General features: G+C 50.4%; 1 protein-coding gene across 1 annotated transcript; it reads left to right on the top strand.

Annotated features, from left to right (window-relative positions):
• The first annotated feature begins 9,695 nt into the window (after positions 1-9,695).
• LOC115643630 (olfactory receptor 52K1-like) lies at positions 9,696-10,643 on the top strand. Its single transcript, XM_030547632.1, has one exon. It carries the CDS (start codon positions 9,696-9,698, stop codon positions 10,641-10,643), a length of 948 nt encoding a protein of 315 aa, XP_030403492.1.
• Positions 10,644-24,675: the final 14,032 nt, after the last annotated feature.

Genomic DNA, 24,675 nt, shown 5'->3' with positions numbered 1-24,675 from the left:
GCTTGATCCTTTGGGATAGAGAGAACCTTTTTCTTTTACTGGGGTGTTGGTTTTCATAACCATTCATCCCCAGGACGAGTGGCACTGGTGGTGATACTGGGAGACTGGAGTGTCTAAGGAAATTGCTTGTGTGACTTGTGGTTGGCCAGTGGGGTGAAACCGAAGTCCTTTTTGTCTGGCTGGTTTGGTTTGCCTTAGAGGTTGAAGAACCCCAGCCTAGGGCTGTAACTGCCCTGTTTAAGCAATTGGTCCCGAATTGGCACTCTCAGTTGGGTCCCACCAGAACCACAAATCACGCTGTTGCCAATCCTTTAGAATCTAAAATCTAAAGGTTTATTCATGCTGAGCGTGCAATCCATGCCATCCTCCAGACCATTAATGAAGATATTGAACAAAATCAGCCCCAGGACTGACCCTTGGGGCACTCCGCTTGATACTGGCTGCCAACTAGACTTGCAACCATTTATCACTATCCATAGAGCTCAACAATCTAGCCCACTTTCTATCAACCTTATAGTCCATTCATCCAGCCCATACTTCTTTAACTTGCAGGCAAGAATACTGTGGGAGACCGCATCAAAATCTTTGCTAAAATCAAGGAATAACACATCCACTGCTTTCCCCTTATCTAAATAACCTTTGACCTCCACTTCTGATCCTGTTATTCTTTAGTTATTCCCCATATTTAGTTGGATCCCTAATCCAGTTGCTCCTCCTGCAAGGCTAGGGGAAAGGCCTTTAGATGTGGGCAGGCTCCCACCCATCATCTTCCTCCTGAAATTCATTCTTTCATGTTTTAAATTTCAGGGTAATCTGAAATTGTTTGAAAACTATTTCATTGAATTTATAGTGATCGAAAGTATCCTCAACAGGTGTTTTATTGATGATATGCAGTTATTTACCAGTTAACTTAGCAACTAAACTGTGCCATGGCATTACTCTCCATATGCTTTATGAAAGAATGCTTATGAATATGCTTTATGTGAAATACCTCTTGTAATATATAATTGAAACAGTTGATGTGTGCTGAATTTGGTTTTGCTATTTGTATGCATGTATCTTTCTTAGATCTGAAGTTAGAAATATGAAGTAATAACTTGTATTACTGATATAGCCGTACCAGATGAGGGCCCTCACTGGTGCATTAGGCATTTGATGGCTACAATTTACGAGGACAACTGTCATCATGCCCTCTCTAAGTCTTCTCTTTTCCAGACTACACAAACCCAGTTCTTTCAATCTTCCCTCATAACTCATGATTTCTAGACCTTTGGTCATTTTTGTTGTTCTTCTCTGGACTTTCTCCAATTTGTCCACATCCTTCCTGACATGTGGCTCGTGGAACTGGACGCAAAACTTCAGTTGAGGCCTAATCAGTGTGGAATAGAGTGGAATAATTACTTCTCATGTCTTCTGTGCAACACTGCTACTAATACATCCCAGAATGATCTTTGCATTTTTTGCAACAGAGTTACACTGTTGACTCATATTTACCTTATGGTCCACTATGACCCCTAGATCCCTTCCCGCAGTGCTCCTTCCTAGGCAGTCATTTCCCATTTTGTGTGTGTGAAACTCATTGTTCCTTCCTAAGTGGAGCACTTTGAATTTGTCCTTACTGAATTTCATCCCATTTACTTCAGACCCTTTCTCCATTTTGTCCAGATCATTTTGAATTATAATCTTATCCTCCAAAGCACTTGCAACTTCTTGTCATCCTCAAACTTTATGGATGTACCCTCTATGTCACAATCTAAATGATTGATTAAGATATTGAACAGAACTGGACCCAGAACTGATCCCTGAGGGACTCCCACTCATTATGCCCTTCCAGCACGACTACTCTTTGGGAACAATTTTCCAATCAGTTATGCATCCACCTTACCGTAGCTCCATCAGCTTGTTTATGATAATTGGTTTTCATAACCATTAGTCCCCATAACAAGTGGCACTGGTGGTGACAAGGGGAAACTAGAGTGTCTAAGGGAATTGCTTGTGTGACTTCTGGTTAGCCAGTGGGGTAAAACTGAAGTCCTCTCTGTTTGGCTGGTTTGGTGCCTGAATACTGAAGGACCCACATCCTGGGGCTGTGATTGCCCTGCTCTAAGCAATTTGTCCTGAATTGATACTCTCAATAGTGTCCCCCAAGAACACCCCTTGTCACAAGACAGAATCAAAAGCTTTACTGAAGTCAGGATATACATCTGCTGCTTCCCACCCCATCCACAAGGCTAGTTACCCTGTCAAAGAAAGGTATCTGTCTGGGTTGACATAATTTGTTGCTAACTGTTACTTATTATCTTATTAGCTTCTAGATATTAGTTAAGATGAGTGGTCTATAATTCCTCAGGTTGTCCTTATTGCCCTTTTTATGGATTGACATTATCTTTGCTCTTTTCCAGTCTTCTGGAATTTCTTCTGTCTTCTATGACTTTTCAAAGATAATAGCTAATGGCTCAGATATCTCCTCAGTCAGCTCCTTGAGTATTCTAGGATCTATTTCATGATATGTTTATAATGTGTTTTATATCAACTATATCATGTAATATATCAGTGTGCATTCTATGCATGTATCATGTTTCCACCTAAAGTTATGAATATTGACTATGTACCAGTATTTCAAATGTGTTTGCTCCTGGGTAACACATACAAAGTCATTGACATCCAGTTGGATGAGCCATTCAAAGTAATAGACCATTAAGAAACACAATAGGCCTGAGAAAAAGCTTAACTCCACCTCATGGACTTTCCTGTGAATGTTCTAGCCAGGAAATGGGTAGTGGCACCAACTATGACTCATCGAAGCAGGCAAGGGCATGTGACCAGCTCATGTGACACTGGACTTTGTCTTGTCTTCTTGTGCCTGTTCTCTCCCATTAACTGTGCGATAAAAGGGGGAAGTGACATCATCACTTGGCTTGACTACCCCCACAACTCAACACCTGGAAACACCTTAGGAACAAGGATTGAACTGGGGCTTGCTCCCAGTCTGGGTGGACTTTTAGCCTGTGTATGGAAGATTAGTGGCTGTTTGTATTATCAGGGTGCAACACTGCTTAATTCAAATACTATCGAGCGTATAGAATTTAGATTGCAGTTTTGTTTGTTATTTCTATAACCAACTGTGATCTGTTTGCTATTATTAATAATCACTTAAAATCTATCTTTCTGTACTTAATCTTTTTTATTAGATAGTGTGGCAGAGCTCCAACCTTGTCTCAGTGGATCCCGCACTTCCTGGTGGATTATGATAGCCTCAGTGGCTCACTGCGACCCTCCACATAGCCCTTCTCCCTCTAGAGGCAAGGGTCGCAGGCTACTGAGCCCTTTTCATCATAAGCCAGCAAGGAGGTTGGTGAGAGAACTCCCACAGTCTCTGTTGTTCTTACAGGTTTATTCCTGAGCAGTTTAGCCGCCTGTCCTGACAGGGGCCTGTCATCCCCTCCCAAGAGATGTTCCTGTAGTGGTGGGCTGGGGCTCGCCCTCTACTCTGGGTTCCAGCCCAGGGACCCTATATTTCCCTGGGCCACTTCCCTACAGCTCTCCTGCTTCTCTCTGTCTCTCTCAATGCCTTCTTCACCCTTACCTTCGGGCCCCCTTTGCAGCATCTTGAGGGTGTCTCCATTACCCAGCTCTTCAGCTACACTTCCTCCCCTCTGGATCTCCTCAGCATGACAGGAGTGAGCCCTTTTATAGTATCAGAGGGACCTTAATGAGAGTCAGGTGGTCACATTAGCTTACCAGTCTCACCTGGCTCTTTGCAGGCTAATTAGAGTCATGTGTCCACCCGAGCCTGGGGCAGCCCCTGCTCTGGTCACTCAGGGTACCGAAAACTGCTTATCCAGTGGCCAGTATATCTGCCTTCTACTACTCTGCTGTACCTCACTGGCCTGTGTCTATCACTATATGTTACCTAAGAGAGTGTGACATCTATAAGGGAATCCTGCTTAGGAACTGGGGCTGGTGCAGTGTCCTCTCCACTTTCAGGGAGAGGAGGACTGGGTAATAATCTTACACTAGTCAGACTTTGGACCAAGGCAAGATGATATAGCTCTGGGGTCTTAAGCTGGGGAGCTGGGTGGAACTGGCTGGAGCCTCTGTTTATTAGTTCATGAGTGGCTAGTGGCAGCATCCATATAACTACAGCTGGGTGTGTACCTGCCTGTGTATGAGTGTGTAAGAGCAAGACCTGAGATGGTTAGACTGTGGTTACAGCCGAGAAGTCAGGGATGATGGATTCTGTCTGTGATTCTCTGTGTGACTTTCATTAAGTCACATCTTCCTGTATCTCAGTTTACCTATCTGTATAATGGGGAAATGGTCATAGTGACTCTACTTTGCTAGGTGAATTGAAGATTCTTCAATTAAAAATCCTGCACAGGATGATAATAGTTACAGATGAGAATTACTGATCTCTGATACCTTAGTAAAAACCCTGTGTGCCTCCAGAAAGTGTTCGTGTTCCTCTCAGCCATCTCTCTCCAGATCTGTCTGACTACTATCTACCCAGCCATCCTGAGCATTTTCAGGGTATCAGACCCTAAGGAGCTCTAGACATTATCCCTAATTTTCTTCCTAATCAACTACAATTTTAAAATATACACAAATGCACAAGCAGGTAATTCCTCACTGACTCAGCACAGAGCCCAAGAGTTCTCACCTCCCTTGGGGATGGTATCTTAGTTGCCGTTTACTCCGAAAGCTGGATAATTAGCACAGAAGCTTGTCTCCTGCATTCATATGCTGCTCCTCCCCAGAGGCTGAGCAAACCCCACTGGGACTGCACAGAGCTATATTATAAATTATGCACACCTCTGTGTCGGCTCTCGGTGTGGGATGTTACTATAGATGTTGGGTGAGAGAGACGTGGGATACAGCTACCTAAGGGGGATTCCCAGGGAAGACACTTCCATCTCAGAATTCATAGGTACTTGTGACTTGCTGAGGAGCTCACCTGCTCAACAAACCGAGTGCAACATGTGTGTGATGGGATAGAGAGTAAGTCTGTGTCCTTTCTGCTCTTTACAACCATTAAACATCCCAGGGCCCTTGCCACAGGTGATGAGTTTACTCCAGTATCACTGGGCAAAATGTCTCTCTTTTCTATGCACCCGTGCCCATCTCAGCTAATGTCCTGAAGCTGCAAGGTGGCTGCATCTCAGTGGCACAGTTGATCCTTCATGGTGAAAGGTGTTAGCAGATGTATAATACACGGTCAAATTCTGAGGCTGTGACTGTTCTTTGATCAGTAAGAACTGAGTAAAGACCTCAGGAGACAGCTGTGTGTTAATGCATAGAGGGCGTCACCTCCTCCTTTTGCATGTCTGGGCTCTGGCTGTTAATTGGGGAACTATTCCCGGAATTTTATCTTCTGATATGCATGGAGGTGTTAAGGCTCCTCCCTGGAACTATCATAAGAATTTTTCAAAATGGGCAAGACATCTGTTCTCCTAGTGTAATGTGAGAAGTCGGCAGGACTGTTATTCTGAAAACTTTCAAAAAACAATTCTGCCGAAAGCACACACCCAGCTCAGGAAATTTCAGTCCAAATGCCTAAAATTTGCCAAACTTATGAGCAGCTGAAAGTGAAGTCTTCTTATTAAATGTGTCAGACAGTCTTAACAAAAGGTGGTGCCACCAACGCCACCTAAAATGGTCATTCCATTTGTGAATCCCATGCAGCTAAGCTCTTCACTCCAATAATATCATTGGCAAGGAGTTCCACAGGCCAATGGAACTATAATTATGTTATATTTTCAGATTTTCAATGCAACTGGATGTTCCCTTGTTCATGTGTTATGAGACAGAGTAAATATAAATGCCTGTTCTACTTTCTTTATGTATAGAGATAGGTAGGAAGGGATAGTTAGATCATCCAATCAGACCTTCTCTGTAACACTAGCCCACTAAATTTCACCCAGGCACCTCAGCCAAAGACTTGTGTGTGACTAATGCCAAGTATACATTAAGATTTTACATTACAGAAACATAGAGCCATGGGGATAGAAGGGACCACAAGGGTCAGCTACTCTATCCCTCTGCCAAGATTCAGGATTCATTCTGTCTTAGTCATCGAAGACTGATGGCTGCCCATATGGCTTGTATTCCATCCCTTTGATCATCTTTGTCACTCGCCTTTGGATTCTTTCCAGTTTCTCTACATCCTTTCTACACATTGATGACCATAATTGGACACTCCAGCTGAAGCCAAACCAATGCAGACTAAAGAAATACTACCAGTTACCGTGACTTGAATGCTGTGCCTCTGCTAATACAACTTAACCTTGCATTTGCTTTTCTTGAAACATCAAAAAAATCCACCCTACTGGGAGATGTCGCTATATTAACAATGCCAATGTGGGCATGAGGAGTTAGATGGAATAATTCCTACATCCACCTAGCTACCACATCTTGGGGAGATGGATTACCTATGCTGAGGGAAGAAACCCTGCCTTCATTGTAAGTGTCTACACTGAAGTACTCTGGCAGTGCTCCTTTACTGTTCTAAGTGTAGACAAGCTTTCAAGCAGATTTTTCAGAGAAGCATTAAGTCTGGATCTGCCGACATGGGGAGTTGGAGAATCCATCATTTCCCTTCCCAGTGTGTCCCAACAGTTAATCACCATCTGTGCTAAATATTTGGTCATTTTTTCCAGCTGGAATTTGTCTTCAGCCTCCAACCATTGGGTATTGCTCTGCCTTTCTCCGCTAGATTACAGAGCCCATTACAACACATGGTTTCCTCCTTAGGAAAGTATCCACTTTGTCATTTTTTTGAGATGTTAAATAGATGAAATCCTTCAAGTTTCTCCAGCCTCCAATCAGTTTTGTGGCTTTTTTCTTCACTCTCTCCAATTTTTCAACAGTCTTTTATAATGTGGACCCCAGAACTGGATGCATTCTGTTTCACCAATTCCATGAGCAGAGGTAAATTCTCCTGCTCCAACTCATCACTCCCATTTTTATGTATCCCAGGATGACATCAGTCCTTACGGCCACAGCATTGGACAAGGAATTGTTTTTACACAATGATTTCTAAATCCTTTTCAGGTCCTTGCATTACGTAATACAGTGCCCCAGACTTTGGGTTCAGCCTGCATGCCTTGTTCTGAGAGGATAAGTTTGCATTTGACTGTATTAAAACATTATGTTTGAATCGGATGCCCACACCAATTCCCCAGATCAATCAGTATGCCTGACCTGTCCTCATTTTCACCACTTCCAATCTTAGGGCTATCCAGAAACTTTATCTGCACTGATTTTCTATTTCCTTTGAGGACATTCATGAAAATATTGAATAGCATCAGGCCTAGAACTGATCCCTGCAGACCCCCAGTAGAAAAAGCCCCATTTACTGAATGTGACCCAATGATAACTGCTTTCTGAGATCTGCGAGTTAGCTAGTTGCAGTCCATTTTAAATGTGCTCTACTGATATTATAGAGTGTTAATTATTTTATCTCAATGTTTTCCCTTAATAAAACAAATGCCTTATAAAAATTAAAGTATCAGAGGGGTAGCCGTGTTAGTCTGGATCTGTAAAAAGCGACGAAGAGTCCTGTGGTACCTTATAGACTAACAGACGTATTGGAGTATAATCTTTTGTGCTTGAATACTCACTTCGTCAGATGCTTGGCATGACGAAAGCTCATGCTCCAACACATCTGTTAGTCTATAAGATGCCACAGGACTCTTTGTCACTGTTTACGGAAAAAATGAAGTTTATTGCATTTGCACAGTTCCCTTGATCAGCCAAACATTTACTCTAAAAAAGTATGAAATCATGTTTATCTGACAAAACCGGTTTTGCATAGACCTTGTTATTGACTTGCATTACTTATATTCCAAGAACATTTTTCTTGAACTAATCCCATACCAGCTTTTCCATTTTTTCCTAATCTTTTCAAATATATTTTTTTAATCTTTACCTTATTTTTTTAAGGGTTTACATTTAACACAGGAATTACTCTAAATCTTTTCTAGGATCTCTTTGGTTTTAATATTATTAATAATCTCCTTGATGTGATCCTTAGTTCTGCCAACCATGGATTTTTCCCTGATGTCTTTAATGACCCATATCAATTTTCATATCTTCCAAATTATATTGCTGGCTAACTATGTTCCCTTTCTCCCATTTGTTATATATAGTGTCCCCTATAATTTCTACCCACTTTGCAACTGAACTGAGTTTTTAGCTTTTAAGCAAAAGTTGTCCACTTTCTTGACTATGGAATTGTGACGTTTTCGCTATCTAATAATCTCTTCTTAAAGAACTCTCAGTTTTCATTCCATTTTTTTGTCTAAATTTTTCCTCCTAATCAGTTTTGCTGATAGTTTCCTCAACTTTGGAGAACTAGAGATTTTGAAGGTCTAAATGTCTATAGATAGTATTGGTTGGGAACTCTTCTCTCTTTTGAATGTAATCAGTTTCATTCTTTATTTCCCTCTCTTCTAACATATGCCCCCTTGTTGGTCTCTTCTCCAAACTAAACAGTCCCAGACTTTTCAGTCTGTCCACATATGGCAGTTTCCCCATTGCTATTGCCTGCCTCGGAAACCCCCTTTATGTTTGCTATATTCTTTATAGAGATCAGGTGACTAATACTGAGCACATATCCAGAGCAAGTCTTGAGAACTCTTCGCTGTTTGTCCTTTTGAATGTAATCAGTTCCATGCTTTTCTGCTGTTCTCCTCCTCCTTTTCTTCACTAAACAGTCCCCGACTTTTCAGTCTCTCTGCATATGACAGTATTCCTCATTCTCATAGCCTGTGTTAGAAACTCCTTTCTATCTTCTATATCATTTATAGAGAACGAGTGACAAATACTGATCCTGTTTCAAAGCAGGTTATTCTCCATCCCGTTCTTTAGGAAACCAGTCATTGTCTTTGTTTTGCCTACTACTGAGAAGTGAGAGAGAACCAGTATCACACCTGTGTCTCCTGCTGGTGCCAGTTAAGCTTTTCCACACCAGAACGTAAAGGGATTGTTCATAACTCATCTCTCTGAACAATGAAAAAGTCATTGCTCAGTGTGTAAAAAGGTCCAATCTCGTCACCCATGAGAACAGCCTCCAGCCACAAATTCAGTATCTCATATTAACTGTTGGGGGAAGAATTTGATAGAAGGGGAAGGATCGATTCCAGAGACAGGACCGTTTAGTCTACGGTCACTGTTTATCGCATTAGAGGTGCCTGAAAGCTTGTAAGCCGTACCCCCCGTCCCTCTCCTCTCGAACCCTGAGCAGTTAGCCCCTAGGCATGTTTGCATTTCCCCTTTACTGTCAGCAATAGCCCTCCTCTACACCTAGAGGGCAGTTCTGGTCTTGGTCCTGGCCCAGTAGCTAGTCCTTAATTGTCCTGCTAAATTCTTCACCCCTATTTATATTTACCTCTGTCATGACCTTTTGTTGCCATACAAGGAGCTGTACTGAGTATTTGAGTCTGGTAGATTTGGCAGGTTTCTGTGTGCTTGTGTCACGGGACTTTCCATGTTTGTGTATGTCAGCCTTTATCAGACAGACTCGAGCATTCAGCTGTTTAACACCTGCAAGGCTGTGGTTTCAGGGCTTCCTTCCATTTCTCTGTTGGCACATTACCAGACCAACTCAATGAAGACAAAAGGTGACTGCCCACATTAACACAGTCTCTCCATCCAGGCATTCGTTTTGTGACCATCAACCTAGACTTTGGGCTCTCATGTCAGATTCCAACACAACCAGGTTCAGCAATCCCTCCACCTTCATCCTACTGGGAATTCCTGGCCTGGAGGAAGCCCACATCTGGATCTCCATTCCCTTCTGCACCATGTATGCCATAGCCATCTTGGGGAACTTCACCATCCTGTTCATCGTGAAGATGGAGCCGAGCCTCCATGTTCCCATGTACTATTTCCTCTGCATGCTGGCCATCACCGATCTGGTCCTATCCACGTCCACCCTGCCCAAAATGTTGAGCATTTTCTGGTTCAGTTCCAGGGAGATCAATTTCATTGCCTGCCTCACCCAGATGTACTTCCTTCGCAGCTTCTCTGTGATAGAGTCAGGGATCTTTGTTGCCGTGGCAGTGGATCGCTATGTGGCCATCTGCCATCCCCTGAGACATTCCACCACCATGACAAACCACATGGTGTTCCAGATTGGCCTGACCATGGTGCTGCGTGGTGCCATTCTGGTACTGCCTTATCCCTTACTGACAAGGCGGTGGCCATACTGCAGAACCAACATCATCCTGCATACGTACTGTGAGCACATGGACATGGTGAAGCTGGCCTGCACCGAAACACGTGTTAATGGTTACTATGGTCTCTTTGTGGCATTCTTTGTGCCTAGTCTGGATGTGTTTTTTATTGCCGTGTCCTATATTCTGATCCTCAGGGCCATCTTCAGCCCCCCCACAAAGGACGCCCAGCTCAAGACTTTTGGGACCTGTTTCTCCCACTTCTGTGCCATCTTAACCTTTTACATCCCAGTTATCTTCTCCTCTCTCATGTACCATTTTGGCCACGATGTGGCCCTATGGTTTCATGTTGCCATTGCCAATGTGTACCTCCTGGTGCCTCCCGTGCTAAACCCCATCATCTATGGGATAATGACCAAACAGATCCGGAAATGGCTTCTCCGGCTTGTTATTCATAAAGGGACCTAAAATTTTCCCCTGCTGCTCTAGCTCTCAGACCGAGCTCCATGCAGAGCTGACTGGTGAGATGGTGCTGGGCCCTCTTTGCTGCATCACTGTCTGGACAGTCAAAGAGACATTAAATCCTTTCCTGGCTTACTGTGCTGTGTCAGTGTGATAAACTGGGAAATCGGTCTGTGTTCTACTCATTAACTCATAAGAATATCACCTTTTAATTGCTGGTAACTGGAACTTTGAGGCCCCACTCTCTGCCTGCCTCTTCCCCCAAGGCTGTGTTTCTGTTGTTCTCTCCTTTACTCCCATCCCCATCTGTCATAGGTTTCACCCCCAATCTGCTTAGACCCCAGACTGGGGGTTCCCTGCGTTTCACCACCCAGCCCAAAACTGAAAGCAAAAACCCCTCTAGCCGTCTCTCTTCCTCTTCCCCACAGCTCCTCCCCTCCCTTTGTCCAGTTTCCCAGGGAAAGGTGTCACCTGGCACCACCTCCTTCCTCACTCAGGTTACAAGCCCCGGGAACTCTCGAGTAAAATCATCCCCTGCTCTCCCATCCCCAATGCACACAGTCCCAGTAAAACTAGACTACATTCCTAGGTCAGTCGGCCACATTTCCTACTGTGTCACAATATGTTTTCTTTGTTACTAAGTCTGTGAAGAGAGAGAGACCCGCCCTGGGTCCTATCTCAGCTCTGAGACTGGAGATGGGTCTAGCGAATTACAGCTGGGGATTGGTGCAGATAAATATGGGTTCTACATAAAAACATCAGAATGGCCATACTGAGTAAGACTTATGGTCTAATTACTTCAGTATTCTGTCTTCCAAAAGGGGCCAATGCCATGTGCTTCAGGGAGAATGAACAGAGCAGGTAATCATCAAATGATCCATCCCCTGTTCCTTTTCAGGGAAACAGTCTAGCGACATGCAGAATATGGTGTTGCATCTGTGCCAATCCTCGCTAATAGCCATTGATGGACCTATCCTCCATGAACTTATAAGAACATAAAAATGGCCATAGTGGATCATACCAAGGTCCATCTATCACAGTATCCAGAGAGAATGAACAGACAGGGAATCATCTGGTGATCCATCCCCTGTCCCCCATTCCTAGCCTCTGGCAAACAGAGGCTAGAGACACCATCCCTGCCCATCCTGGGTAATAGCTGTGACAGACCCAGGCCAGTGGGGTACAGGAGTCTGGTAGAGGGCAAATATACTGGTCCTATTGGCATCCAGCGGGGGTGGGCGGGCGAAGCCCGCCCACTTCTAAAGGGCCTCCCCCAGCCTAAGGGGAGGACCCACAGGTCTGGGACACCAAATAATTACGGGGGACAACTAATGAAAAAAACAGGATCGGGAGTGAGGTCATAGGGCTAAACGAAGGGAACCCGATGGGGACACCGAGCAGAGAACCCCGGACAACGCCCACTGCTCCTCGAAGGCGTCAAGGGAACCAGTGGACGCCGCCCAGAGGAACTCAGCCCGGATGCGTGAGCAGATGGAGGAACGGAAATAGGCCCTACAGTCGCAGGAAATCCCGTCGGCCAACCTCCTCTCCCTGGTGTTGTAGATGGCCAGTTTGGCCAGGGCCAAGAGGAGGTTGAGAAGGAGATCCCGCGACTTCGTGGGGCCACGGATGGGGAGCGTGTAGAGAAAAAGGTGAGGGGAAAAGTGCAACCAAAAACGCAGGAAAATATTCAGGAGGAGCCGGAACAGGGGCTGCAACCTGGCGCACTCCAAATAAACGTGCGCCAAGGTCTCCTTCTCCCCACAGAAAGGGCAGGTGCTAGGGACAGATGTGAACCGCGCCAAGTACACGCCCGTGCTCACGGCTCCGTGAAGGAGCCTCCAACTGATATCCCCGGCGGGCCTCGGGACCAGGGCAGAGTACAAGCTGGCCCACCGGGGATCCTCACCCTCGAGAGGCGGCAGGAGGTCCCGCCATTTGGTATCGGGGCGGGATGCGAGGGTGAGGTAGTGAAGGGTATGGAGCACGAGCGAGTACAGATGTTTCCGTGGCGCGGTCTGGAACAAAACCGGCTGCAGATCATGCAGCCGGCTGGCAGTGAAAGGGTGAGGGGGCCGATTGGGTCCACGGGGCAGGGGCCCGATAAAAATGTCCACGGGGCCTGGGGTGGAGGGTGGGCGGGGCTTGCCCTCTCGCAGGACCCGGTCGAGGTAAGCCCGAGCAGCGGGCAGTAAAGCGGCCTTCACCTCCTGAAGTACGCGCTGGGGAGTACGAGGTCTGGAGAGCCCCATGCGCTGAGCGAGCGTCAGGGGATCCAGCCAGTCTCCCCGGTCGTAGTCCAGGAGGTCTCCGACCCTGGTGACTCCCGCCGAGACCAACCTCTGGCACACCGTGGGGGACTCCGCCACCTGCACACGAAGCTGGGGATTGTGTAGCAGGGGCTCCGCGAGGAGGTCAACCCCCACGGTGGCCGCCACGGACCTGGTCGTTGAAAAGAGCTTCCAGGTCCGGAGGAGGTCTTGGTAGAAGACCGGCAGCCCGGAGAGGTCTCGCGGAAGACCTCTCGGATGGAGGTAAAAGAGCTGCCGGTCGTATCGGAGCCCTCGAAAGCGGCGGAGGAAGGCGTGCGCCAATACGCTCCACGCCGGACTACCCGCACCAAACAGGAGCCTCTGCAGGGCCTGGAGGCGGAAGACATGGACCTGAGCGCGTAAGCACTTCAGGCCCTGCCCCCCCTCCTCCAGGGGCAGGTGGAGGACCCCTGCAGAGACCCAGTGCATCCCTGGCCAAAAGAACTCCAGAATCACAGTCCGGAGGTTGGCCAGGAAACCCGGGGCCGGGACCAGGGTGTTGAGTCGGTACCAGAGCATGGACAGGACTAGTTGATTAAGCACCAGTGCCCTCCCCCGAAGGGAGAGGCACCGGAGTAGTCCTGTCCATTTCCGGAGCCGCTCCGTCACCCTGCCCTGCAAATCCTGCCAGTTCTCCGGCGGAGACGGATGCGTGGCAGAAAGGTAAACGCCCAGATAGAGCAGCGGACCCGCGCTCCACCTGATGGCCTGAAGCGCAGGTGGGAGGGAGCTCGCCTGCCACCCGTCCCCGACCACCAGGCCAGAGCTCTTGACCCAGTTGACCCGGGCGGAGGAGGCCGCCGAGTACACAGCCTGGCAAGCCTCCACCCGCGCCAAGTCGCCCGGGTCCTGGACCACGAGGAGCACATCGTCGGCGTATGCCGACAGGACCAGCCGCAGCCCCAGCTCCCGAAGCACCAACCCCGTCAACCTCTTGCGGAGGAGACAGAGGAAGGGCTCGATCGCCAGAGTGTACAGCTGGCCCGAGAGGGGGCATCCCTGCCGCACTCCCCGCCCGAAGCTGACCGGCTCGGTCAGGGTCCAGTTGAGCCTGACCAGACACTCCGCAGAAGCGTACAGCACCTGGAGAAAACCCACAAACAGGGGTCCGAAGCCGAACGCTCGCAGAGTGCCCAGGAGATACCCGTGATCCATCCGGTCGAACGCCTTCTCCTGATCCAGGGACAAGAGGGCGAACGAGAGACCATCCCTACACCCCAATTCCAGAAGGTCCCGGACCAGATACAAGTTATCAAAGATGGTGCGGCCCGGGACGGTGTAGGTCTGGTCTGGATGGACCACGTCCGCCAGCACGGACCCTAGCCGCATTGAGATGGCCTTCGCAACAATTTTGTAGTCCGTGCTGAGGAGCGAGACGGGACGCCAATTCCGTAAGTCGCGGAGGTCCCCCCTCTTCGGCAATAAGGCCAGCACGGCTCGCCTGCACGAGAGAGGGAGGACCCCGCTCTGCAAAGCCTCGGCCCAGACGGTGACCAAGTCTGGGCCGAGGACGTCCCAGAACACGCGGTAGAACTCCACGGTCAGCCCGTCCAAGCCCGGAGATTTATTGGTGGGCATGTGACGGAGGGCCTCCGAGAACTCGGCCAGAGTGAGAGGCAGCTCTAGCCGGTCCCGGTCGCCCGTGCTGACCGTCGGGAGCCCGTCCCAGAGCACTCTGCAAGCGTTAGGATCGGTCGGATCCGGGGAGAAAAGAGTGGCGTAGAAGGCCCTGGCCCTCTGGCACATCTCCGCCGGATCCGTGAGGGGGGTGCCGTCCTCCGCCAGGAGGCAGGTGACGTGCTTCTTGGCCCCCCTCCTTTTCTCCAGGGCGTAGAAGAAGCGGGAGCCGCGATCCATCTCCCGAAGGAGGTGGATGCGGGATCGAACAAAAGCACCCCGGGCCCGATGGTCTTCGAGGGCTCGGAGCTCCTCCCGCTTCTCCCGGCACGCTCCGCAGAGGGATGGATCCTCGAGGTTGACGGCCAGACGCCTCTCCAGCTCCAAGACCTCCCGCTCCAACTGCCCTATCGCCGCATCCCTCCGTCGGCTGGCACCCCGAGTGTAGTCACGGCAGAAGAGCCGGGCGCGCACCTTCCCCAGATCCCACCACCGCCGCGCCGAGGAAAAGGCGCGCCTCTGCCCTCGCCAGGCCAGCCAGAACTCCCGGAAGGACGCCACAAAGCCCGCATCCTCCAGCAAACTATTATTAAAGTGCCAATAGGCCGGCCCCGGCCTCTCCGCGCAGAGAGAGGCCGTCACGGTGGCAAGGTGGTGATCCGAAAAGGGGGCCGGCCGAACGCTGGAGGAGTGGGCCCGTGAAAGGTGGAAACGTGACAGGTAAATACGGTCCAGCCGGGAGTGGCACGACCGATGGGCTTCCACCCGGACGAAGGTGAACGTCGAGACGTCGTCTGGGTGGTGGTCGCGCCAGACGTCCACCAGGGAGTGGCGGTCGACAATCTCCCGGAGGACATCCGCAGCTGCCGGGCACTGCTCGGTCCCCGAGCGGTCCCGTTCCTCGAGGGTGGTGTTAAAATCCCCTCCCAGGACCAGGCACTCACGAGGATCCAGGGAGCCAAGGAAGGCGGACGCCTGCTGATAAAAATGTAGCCTCTCCGGGGCCGATGTCGGGGCGTAAACGTTGACGAGATTAACCACAAGCCCCTCCACACGGACCCGGAGGTGCAGCAGGCGACCCGGCACAGCCTCGGCGACCCCTAGCACCTCGGGCCGTAGGTCGGGGGAGAACAGGGTCGCCACTCCAGCCGCGCAGACAGAGAAGTGGCTAAAGTAGGCCCCGTCCCCCCACTCCAGCCGCCAGCTAGCTTCAGCGGCAGGATCCGTATGGGTCTCCTGCAGGAAAACCACAGAGTACCCCCCCTCCCGGAGGAAGGAGAGCACCTGGCTCCTGCGGAGACCCATCCTACAGCCTCGGGTGTTTAAGGTGGCAAGGATGATCGGCGCCATGAGGAGGGCTGGGGGTGATCCTCGCTGGCAGACACGCCCACGGCCTCCGGCAGGCCGCGCAGCAATCCGTGACCAACCCCGAAGGTGAGTAAGGAGTCACGGAAGACATGGACCCGCCGGTAGGCCGCGGCGGCCTGCTTCCCGGTCCTCTTACCCTCCCCCATGAGGGCCCTCGCGGCCCGGAGGACCTGATGGAAGTCCCCCCACCGCTGGAGCGCAAGATGGACTTTGTTCCGGGAGCCACGGACGTCCTCGAGGAACTCCCGCAGCTCCTCTCTCAGCGCATGGGGGGCTGGGGTCACTGATCGATGACTGGCCCCCAGTGGGGCCCCTGTCACAGCCCCGTGGCCCACTGAGGCGGGTAGGCAGGGGGCAGATCCCCAACGTGGCAGCAGATGGACCGACGCCACACGACCCGCCCCACTCCCAGAATCAAGAAGGGGCGGTGGAAGGGGAACAGCAGCCCCTGGGGGGTCGGGACAGGAAAGAACTAGTGAACCCGCTCCCTGGGAGGGATTGCCAGGGGCGGCACTGACATCACAGGAAGTGGGGGGGATAAGGACAGGGCCAACAGGAGTAGGGCGTGGATCAGGGAGAGAATCCGGGAAGGAGGTAGAAGCAGGATCCGGAGCCTCCATAGGTGAGACGCCGGAAGGTGGCTCCTCCTGGCCAGGCTCAAGGATCTGGGAAGCTGGCAGGGGACCCCTAACGATGCCGGGCTCAGCCACTGTGGCACGTGCGGCAGCCTCGGCACCCAGAGAGAGATGGTGGTCAATGGGGTCCCCGCTGGGGAAGGAGGGCGGGTCCTCCACACACAAGAGGGACACCCCCTGGGAAGCGGGTCTCGGCAGCGGGACACTGGCCGTCGCCCCAAGGGGCTCGGCAGCTGCCAACAGAGTGCCACCCACAGCCGAGTCGAGGGAAGATTCCAGGGGACCCTCAGAGGTGGGAGCAGAAACAGCGGGTAGGGGAAGGGAACCCAGGGACAGGGGGGATGTAGTGAGGTCGCCCAGATCGAGGCCCGCCGGCAGAGGGTCGTCCTCCCCCTGCGTGACCGGGGTCAAACCCAGGGCCTCGATTTCTGCGTAGATGGGAGGGAGATCACAGTCCACCACCCCAGGGCCCTCCCCGCCAGCACCCGAGGTGATACCCACCGCGGCACTCTCAGAGGCGCCAAGTGGGAAGGGGGCGAGAGAGGCTCCCTCGGGGGCTTCCACGGGAAGGGACCCTGGAGGAGGGGCGGTGTTACCGTCCGGTGCTGCCACAGCATCCCCAGCCAGCTCCACAAAACGGGAGTCATCAGGGGGCAAGGCAGAAGACTCGACATCGGCGCCCCCCTTCCTGCTCTTCCGAGGGGCCTCCGAATCCGAAGTATGTAAAGAAACTCGAGCCTTCCGCTTGCCCCTCTTCCCCTGCACTAAGGACCAGCCCTCCATGGCATCATCCGGGGGCTGGCTAACAGGGGTCGGCTCGGGGGGCAAGGGCAATAGCTCAGGGACTCGAGGAGGCAGTGGTGGGACAGCAGAAACCGGGGAGGATTCCCCCTGGGACGAGCCCTCTCCCACGGCCGGCGGTAGCCCTGCCACACCCTCCTCCACAGAGGTGGACCGAGAAGGAGGAGGAGGGGCAGCTTCGGGTGCCGGGCAGGTAGGGGGACCGGCGATGACAGGGCCGGCGCCTTGCCGGGGCTCGGGGGTCCCGGACGCTCCTCCGTGCTGGGCCAAGGGACAGTCCCTCCGGACGTGCCCCATCGCCCGGCAGAGGTAGCACCGGGCCTCCCCCGTTGAATAATGCACCCGGTAGTGGGCTCTCTGGTAAGGGACCAGAAAGGACCCCTCGAGTGCCTCTCCGCCACGCGCCGCCGGCGGCAGTTGAAGCTGCACTTGCCGGCGGAACGAGAGAACATGACGGAGGGCGGGGTCCTTGCAGCCCAAGGGGAGAGGGCTGATGACAGAGATGGGGCGTCCCAGGGCAGAAAGGGCGGGCAGCAGGGCGGCATTGGGCAGGAAGGGAGGGACGGAGGTCAAGATCAAGCGGACCCCCAGGTCTTCTAACGGCTCCAGGGGGACGAACACGCCCCCCACCGCCAGGCCCGTCTCTACCGCCTCCTGGGCGGCAGCCTCCGATGCCAGGAAGAAGACCACCTTCCCGTACATTTTGGAGGCTGCCACGATGGCCGTGGGCCCCACTACCCTGGCCAACGCCCGCACGTAGGTCTCCACGTGGGGCGAGGCGGGCACCAGGAGGCAACGGACGCCGTGCTTCCTGGTCAAAGTGGGAAAGGGGTCCCGGCCGCTGTAGATGTTGGCGGAAGCAGCGGGCGGAGGAGCAGCGGCAGGCGGGGGGGCCGCCGCCACCTGGGCGTACGCCCTGGGGGCCGGGGGAGGGACACCTGCAGAGCTGGTGGAGGGAACAGCGGGGAGGGACGCCGCAGCCAGTAGCGGGGCTGCGGCAGCGGGGGCAGTCTCCGCCATGGAGGGCCTGGCCTTTCTAGCGGGGCCCTTACCCTTCTTCCCACCCCGACCCTTCCCACCGGCTGGGGGGGCTCCCCCCGAATCAGAAGGGGCGAGAGAAGTGGCAGCAACGGAGGTCTCCCCAGTACTCGCCGCCGCCGGTACCCCAGCAGGGGCGGTGGTAGGTGGATCGGCAGCGGCGGTCGAGGTAGAAGCTTGGGCAGTGGACACGGGGGCAAGTGGAGGAGGGGTAGTGGGAGCATCGCGAGGGGTCTCCCCCGCCGCATCCCCCGCCATAACGAGAGCGGGGAGGGGGACAAACAGCGAGGGGAGGGGAAGGAGAGGAGGCGGCCACCCTTCCCCGCTAGGCTGCAGGCAGGAGAGGAGGGCGCCAGAAGGGGAAGGCTAAAGGGGCGTAGGGAGCAACCAAGGACTAAGGGTGGGATTGTTGCAGGGCACCAACGCAGAGGGGGGTTCCGGCTCCTCCAGTTGCACTAGGGGAGCGGGGGGGCAACGGCAGAGGGGGGAGTGCAGTGAACAAGGGGAAACCAAATGGGGAAGGGCACCAGCGCCTGAGAGGGGCCGTGGGCGCATGGGGGGGAACCGATCAGGGCTGGGGGAGCACAGGGTGGGGGGAAAAGGCGAGCTGAGATTGGGGTAGAGGGACCACGGAGACAGCTACAGGGCTGGGGCAGAACTATCAGGCAGCAGAGGGAAATAGGTGGGGTGGACAAATGTGGCAAAGGGGAGGGGGTCAGTCCAGTATGATGGGGGAGGTGGGGCACCCACAGGCACTTGTGCCAAAAAGTCAATGGTTGGCTGCTGCTGCTGCAGGCCCAAATGGTGGAAGTGGGCGTGGTGAGCCAGGCGAGCAGCTCAGTCCCAGAGGCAGGAGTCCAAAGCAGAAGGAAAACAGCCAGCGGGGGTTGTGGAGGGGGCAACGATGGTGGTGGGGGCAAAAGGGACACGGATGGACTGGGGGCAGGGTCCACGCCACACCCCCGGTGCCCCAGCGGACACAGTCTAAACCCCACCACAAGAGCACAGTTTGAAAGAGACTCAGTCCAGAAAAGCCCCCTCCACAGTGGTCTTCATACTATCTCCAGCAGCAGGTGGTCCTCTTCTCCTTCCTCTCCTCCTCCGGGCACCAACAGCTCCCCAGCAACAGCCACAGTAGGCCCAGCAGCTCCAGGTGGTGGTGGTCTGGCGTCCAGGCAGGAGGGACCCCGCTCAGAGGGTGGTGGTCTCAGCAACAAGAGCTGGGGTCCCTTACTCCCCTCTTCTCTGGGAAGCAGGCCAGCAGCCCCCCCCCAAGGGGCTGTAGGTGGAATAACAGCAGGAACTGAGGTGGGGGGGAACTACCAGCCAGCCAGCAAACAGACAGCAGAGAGAGGGGTAGGTGGTGGTGTCTAGCCCAGCCAGGGAAGCAACAGGAGCAGGAACAGCAGCAGAAACAGCAGCAGCGAGGGCCCAGCGCCCAGCAGGAACAGCAGCAGCAGCAGCAGCAGCCCTCTCTCTCCTTCCTCTACAGCAGAGTGGTAGAAGGAAGATTTCTGGCCACAGGAGAAGCAGGCTTCTGTTCTCTGAGTGACCAGAGCAGGGGCTGCACTAGAGTAATCAGGAACCTGCTAGAACCAATTCAGGCAGACAGGCTGATTAGAACACCTGCAGCCAATCAAGGCAGGCTAATCAGGGCACCTGGGTTTAAAAAGGAGCTCACTCCAGTCAGGCAAGGAGGAGCCAGAGGAGAGGAAGTGCGTGTGAGGAGCTGGGGGCAAGAGGCACAAGGAGCTGAGAGTGAGAGGCTGTGCTGCTGGAGGACTAAGGAGTACAAGCATTATCAGACACCAGGAGGAAGGTCCTGTGGTGAGGATAAAGAAGGTGTTTGGAGGAGGCCATGGGGAAGTAGCCCAGGGAGTTGTAGCTTTTATGCAGCTGTTACAAGAGGCACTATACACAGCTGCAATCCACAGGGCCCTGGGCTGGAACCCAAAGTAGAGGGTGGGCCCAGATTCCCCCCCAAACCTCCCAACTCCTGATCAGACACAGGAGGAGTTGATTCAGACTGTGGGGAAGATCACTGAGGTGAGCAAATCTGCCAATAAGTGCAGGATCCACCAAGGTAGAGGAGGAACTTTGTCGCATAGCCATTGATGGATCTGTCCTCCATGAATTTATCTAGTTCTTTTTTAGTTCTTCTCAGAACCCTGTTATAGTTTTGGCCTGCACAATGTCCCCTTGAAAAGAGCTCCACGGGTTGACTGTGAAGAGATAATTTATTTCATTTGCTTTAAATCTGGTGCCTATTAATTTCACTTGGTTGACGCCTAGTTCACATGTTATGTGAAGGATTAAAAAAACTTTTCCACACCCATCACGATTTCATAGACCTCTCTCTCTTATTCCCCCACAGTCAACTCTTTTCCAAATGAATAGTCCCAGTTGCCCTTCTCTATACCTTTTCCAAATCCAATATATATATATTTTTGAGATGGTGTTGTTGCCCTGGATTTGAGAGGTGTCTATACCCCAGAATGTAATTAAGTAAATTGCAACCATATGTGCATTCAGTCACCATGAATGAATGAAATAGAACACTATATAGTTAAGCGTTAACTGTAAAACATACTTTTAGATGGAAGGCCAAAAACTAACTGATAGTTTCTGCTACTCATAATGGGAGGATGGGAGAAAAAAATAAATAACTGAGAATAAAAAGGGTAAGTTGGATGGAAACCTTGAATCTAGATGCCTCTGATATTAGAAGTTTATTGGAAGGGAGGAAAAAATGATGATCCAGTAGGGTTTATTATGACCTATGTGTTTTGTAGAAGTTAGTTATAAAAAGGATTAGCGATAGAACGTGTTTTGGAGCAGTCCTCTGAAGCCATCTTGAGAATCTCTTTTCCTGACACATTTTCTCCCCAGTGGGTGAGCAACTAGCCACTTCAAACCTTTTGTTAATTACTCAGTACCGTTCCAGAGTCTAGGTAAACATCTGACAAGTTCTAAACCTACTGATTATGCCTGTGACCGCTTATATTTAATAAATTGAAATATTAGTCTACAGCACATTTACTTGCCTCAATCTTTTATTAGACAGAACAGCTGTGGTCCCATGGATTTATTCCTGACACTACCAGGAGTGCAATAGTTAAGTTACCCTGGCTGAGGGTTCTGAAATCTTGGGTTACACGATGACCAAATCTGCATGCAGTTTCGATATGTGGGTGTATCATGGATTTATAAAGACACAATATTATATTTTTTGTCTAATTATCTATCCCTTTCCTAAAGGTTACTAGCACTCTGTTAGCTTTTTTGATTGCCACAATACATTGTGCAGATGTTTTCAGAGAACTAGCCACAATGACTTGAAGCTCTCTTTCTTGATGGGTGACAGCTAATTTAGACTCTATCATTTTGCATGTATAGTTGGGATTATATTTTGTCATAGACTGTACTTTGCATCTATTGACATTGCATTTCATCTGCATTTGTGTTGTCCAGTGACCCTGTTTCATAAGATCCCTTTGTCACTCTTCGCAGGGAAGGACATGTCACTGCTTCTAAGGTACCAGGCAGGGAGCCTGCCACAGCCCTGCCAACCCTCCATCCCAGCAACAGCAGTCGTCCCCGGGCTGCCCCCTGAGCTCTTGGCTGCTGCTCGGGCCACTCCCTCAAGCCACTGCCTGCCGAAGCACCTGTGGCAACTTCAGGCCACTCCCCGGATGCAGCCCTACCGAGCACCCACCATGCCCCCTGGGAAACCTCACCAATCCAGTGACCCTCTTTTTCAAAGGGACGCTATTAAGGGCCCAAAAGCAAGTTATTCCGATGGTTAGGAAAGATAGAAAATGTGGCAAAAGACCACCTTGGCATACCCTTGAGATTTTGCGTGACCTACAAAATAAAAAGGCATCATATAAAAAATGGAAACTAGGTCAGATCACAAAGGATGAATATAGGCAAATAACACAGGAATGCAGAGGCAAGATTAGAAAAGCAAAGGCACAAAATGAACTCAAACTAGCTATGGGAATAAAGGGAAACAAGAAGACTTTTTATCAATACATTAGAAGCAAGAGGAAGACTAAGGACAGGGTAGGCCCACTGCTCAATGAGGAGGGGGTAACAGTAACGGGAGACTTGGAAATGGCAGAGATGCTTAATGACTTCTTTGTTTCGGTCTTCACTGAGAAGTCTGAAGGAATGTCTAGTATAGTGAATGCTTACGGGAAGAGGGTAGGTTTAGAAGAGAAAATAAGGAAAGAGCAAGTAAAAAATCACTTAGAAAAGTTAGATGCCTGCAAGTCACCAGGGCCTGATGAAATGCATCCTAGAATACTCAAGGAGTTAATGGAAGAGGTATCTGAGCCTCTAGCTATTATCTTTGGGAAATCATGGGAGACGGGGGAGATTCCAGAAGACTGGAAGGGGGCAAATATAGTGCCCATCTATAAAAAGGGAAATAAAAACAACCCAGGAAACTACAGACCAGTTAGTTTAACTTCTGTGCCAGGGAAGATAATGGAGCAGGTAATCAAAGAAATCATCTGCAAACACTTGGAAGGTGGTAAGGTGATAGGGAATAGCCAGCATGGATTTGTAAAGAACAAATCGTGTCAAACTAATCTGATAGCATTTTTTGATAGGATAACGAGTCTTGTGGATAAGGGAGAAGCGGTGGATGTGATATACCTAGACTTTAGTAAGGCATTTGATAGAGTCTCGCATGATATTCTTATAGATAAGCTAGGAAAGTACAATTTAGATGGGACTACTATAAGGTGGGTGCATAACTGGCTGGATAACCGTACTCAGAGAGTAGTTGTTAATGGCTCCCAATCCTGCTGGAAAGGTATAACAAGTGGGGTTCCGCAGGGGTCTGTTTTGGGACCGGCTCTGTTCAATATCTTCATCAACGATTTAGATGTTGGCATAGAAAGTACGCTTATTAAGTTTGCAGACGATACCAAACTGGGAGGGATTGCAACTGCTTTGGAGGTCAGGGTCAAAATTCAAAATGATCTGGACAAGTTGGAGAAATGGTCTGAGGTAAACAGGATGAAGTTCAATAAAGATAAATGCAAAGTGCTCCACTTAGGAAGGAACAATCAGTTTCACACATACAGAATGGGAAGAGACTGTCTAGGAAGGAGTATGGCAGAAAGAGATCTAGGGGTCATAGTAGACCACAAGCTTAATATGAGTCAACAGTGTGATACTGTTGCAAAAAAAGCAAACATGATTCTGGGATGCATTAACAGGTGTGTTGTAAACAAGACACGAGAAGTCATTCTTCCGCTTTACTCTGCGCTGGTTAGGCCTCACCTGGAGTATTGTGTCCAGTTCTGGGCACCGCATTTCAAGAAAGATGTGGAGAAACTGGAGAGGGTCCAGAGAAGAGCAACAAGAATGATTAAAGGTCTTGAGAACATGACCTATGAAGGAAGGCTGAAGGAATTGGGTTTGTTTAGTTTGGAAAAGAGAAGAATGAGAGGGGACATGATAGCAGTTTTCAAGTATCTAAAAGGGTGTCATCAGGAGGAGGGAGAAAACTTGTTCACCTTAGCCTCCAATGATAGAACAAGAAGCAATAGGCTTAAACTGCAGCAAGGGAGATTTAGGTTGGACATTAGGAAAAAGTTCCTAACTGTCAGGGTAGTTGGACACTGGAATAGATTGCCTAGGGAAGTTGTGGAATCTCCATCTCTGGAGATATTTAAGAGTAGGTTAGATAAATGTCTATCAGGGATGGTCTAGACAGTATTTGGTCCTGCCATGAGGGCAGGGGACTGGACTCGATGACCTCTCGAGGTCCCTTCCATTCCTAAAGTCTATGAGTCTATGAGTCTATGAATAGTGACTGAGTTCTAAAATACTTAACCTGTCCTGGCTGGAGCAATTAGTCCAATGGTAACTTTTTAAACTATATTATATTTATGCTTTTTGTTTTTACTGGTGGCACACATCTGCAAATTACCTCGATATTGATGTACATAATAAAATTCATTGTGCACATGGATGGAAAAAATAAAAGGAAAAATTGATTTTGTAGCCTTTTCTTTTATTTAAAGTAAATTTTGTAATGTGGTGTTACACCACCATGGCTTCGGCTCTGGTGGCTACAGTTTCAATCTTAACAGATTCAAAGTCAACTTTGCTGCTTGCTTCAAATTTAGAGTCTCTAGGAACACATAAAGACCAAAGGTAGTGACCACACATACATTCATCCGTACAAGGCCTAGTCTACTTGATAAGTTTTATTAAAGTTACAATTACCCAAGCCTATAGAAATTCTAT

Source organism: Gopherus evgoodei, unplaced genomic scaffold (genome assembly GCF_007399415.2).
Source record: "Gopherus evgoodei ecotype Sinaloan lineage unplaced genomic scaffold, rGopEvg1_v1.p scaffold_65_arrow_ctg1, whole genome shotgun sequence".
NCBI classification, from domain to species: domain Eukaryota; kingdom Metazoa; phylum Chordata; order Testudines; family Testudinidae; genus Gopherus; species Gopherus evgoodei.
This window is presented reverse-complemented; position numbering and strand designations above follow the sequence as displayed.

What these genes read in the sequence shown, in the direction of transcription:
- LOC115643630 (XM_030547632.1), top strand. Translation starts at nt 9,696, where the DNA reads ATGTCAGATTCCAACACAACCAGGTTCAGCAATCCCTCCACCTTCATC.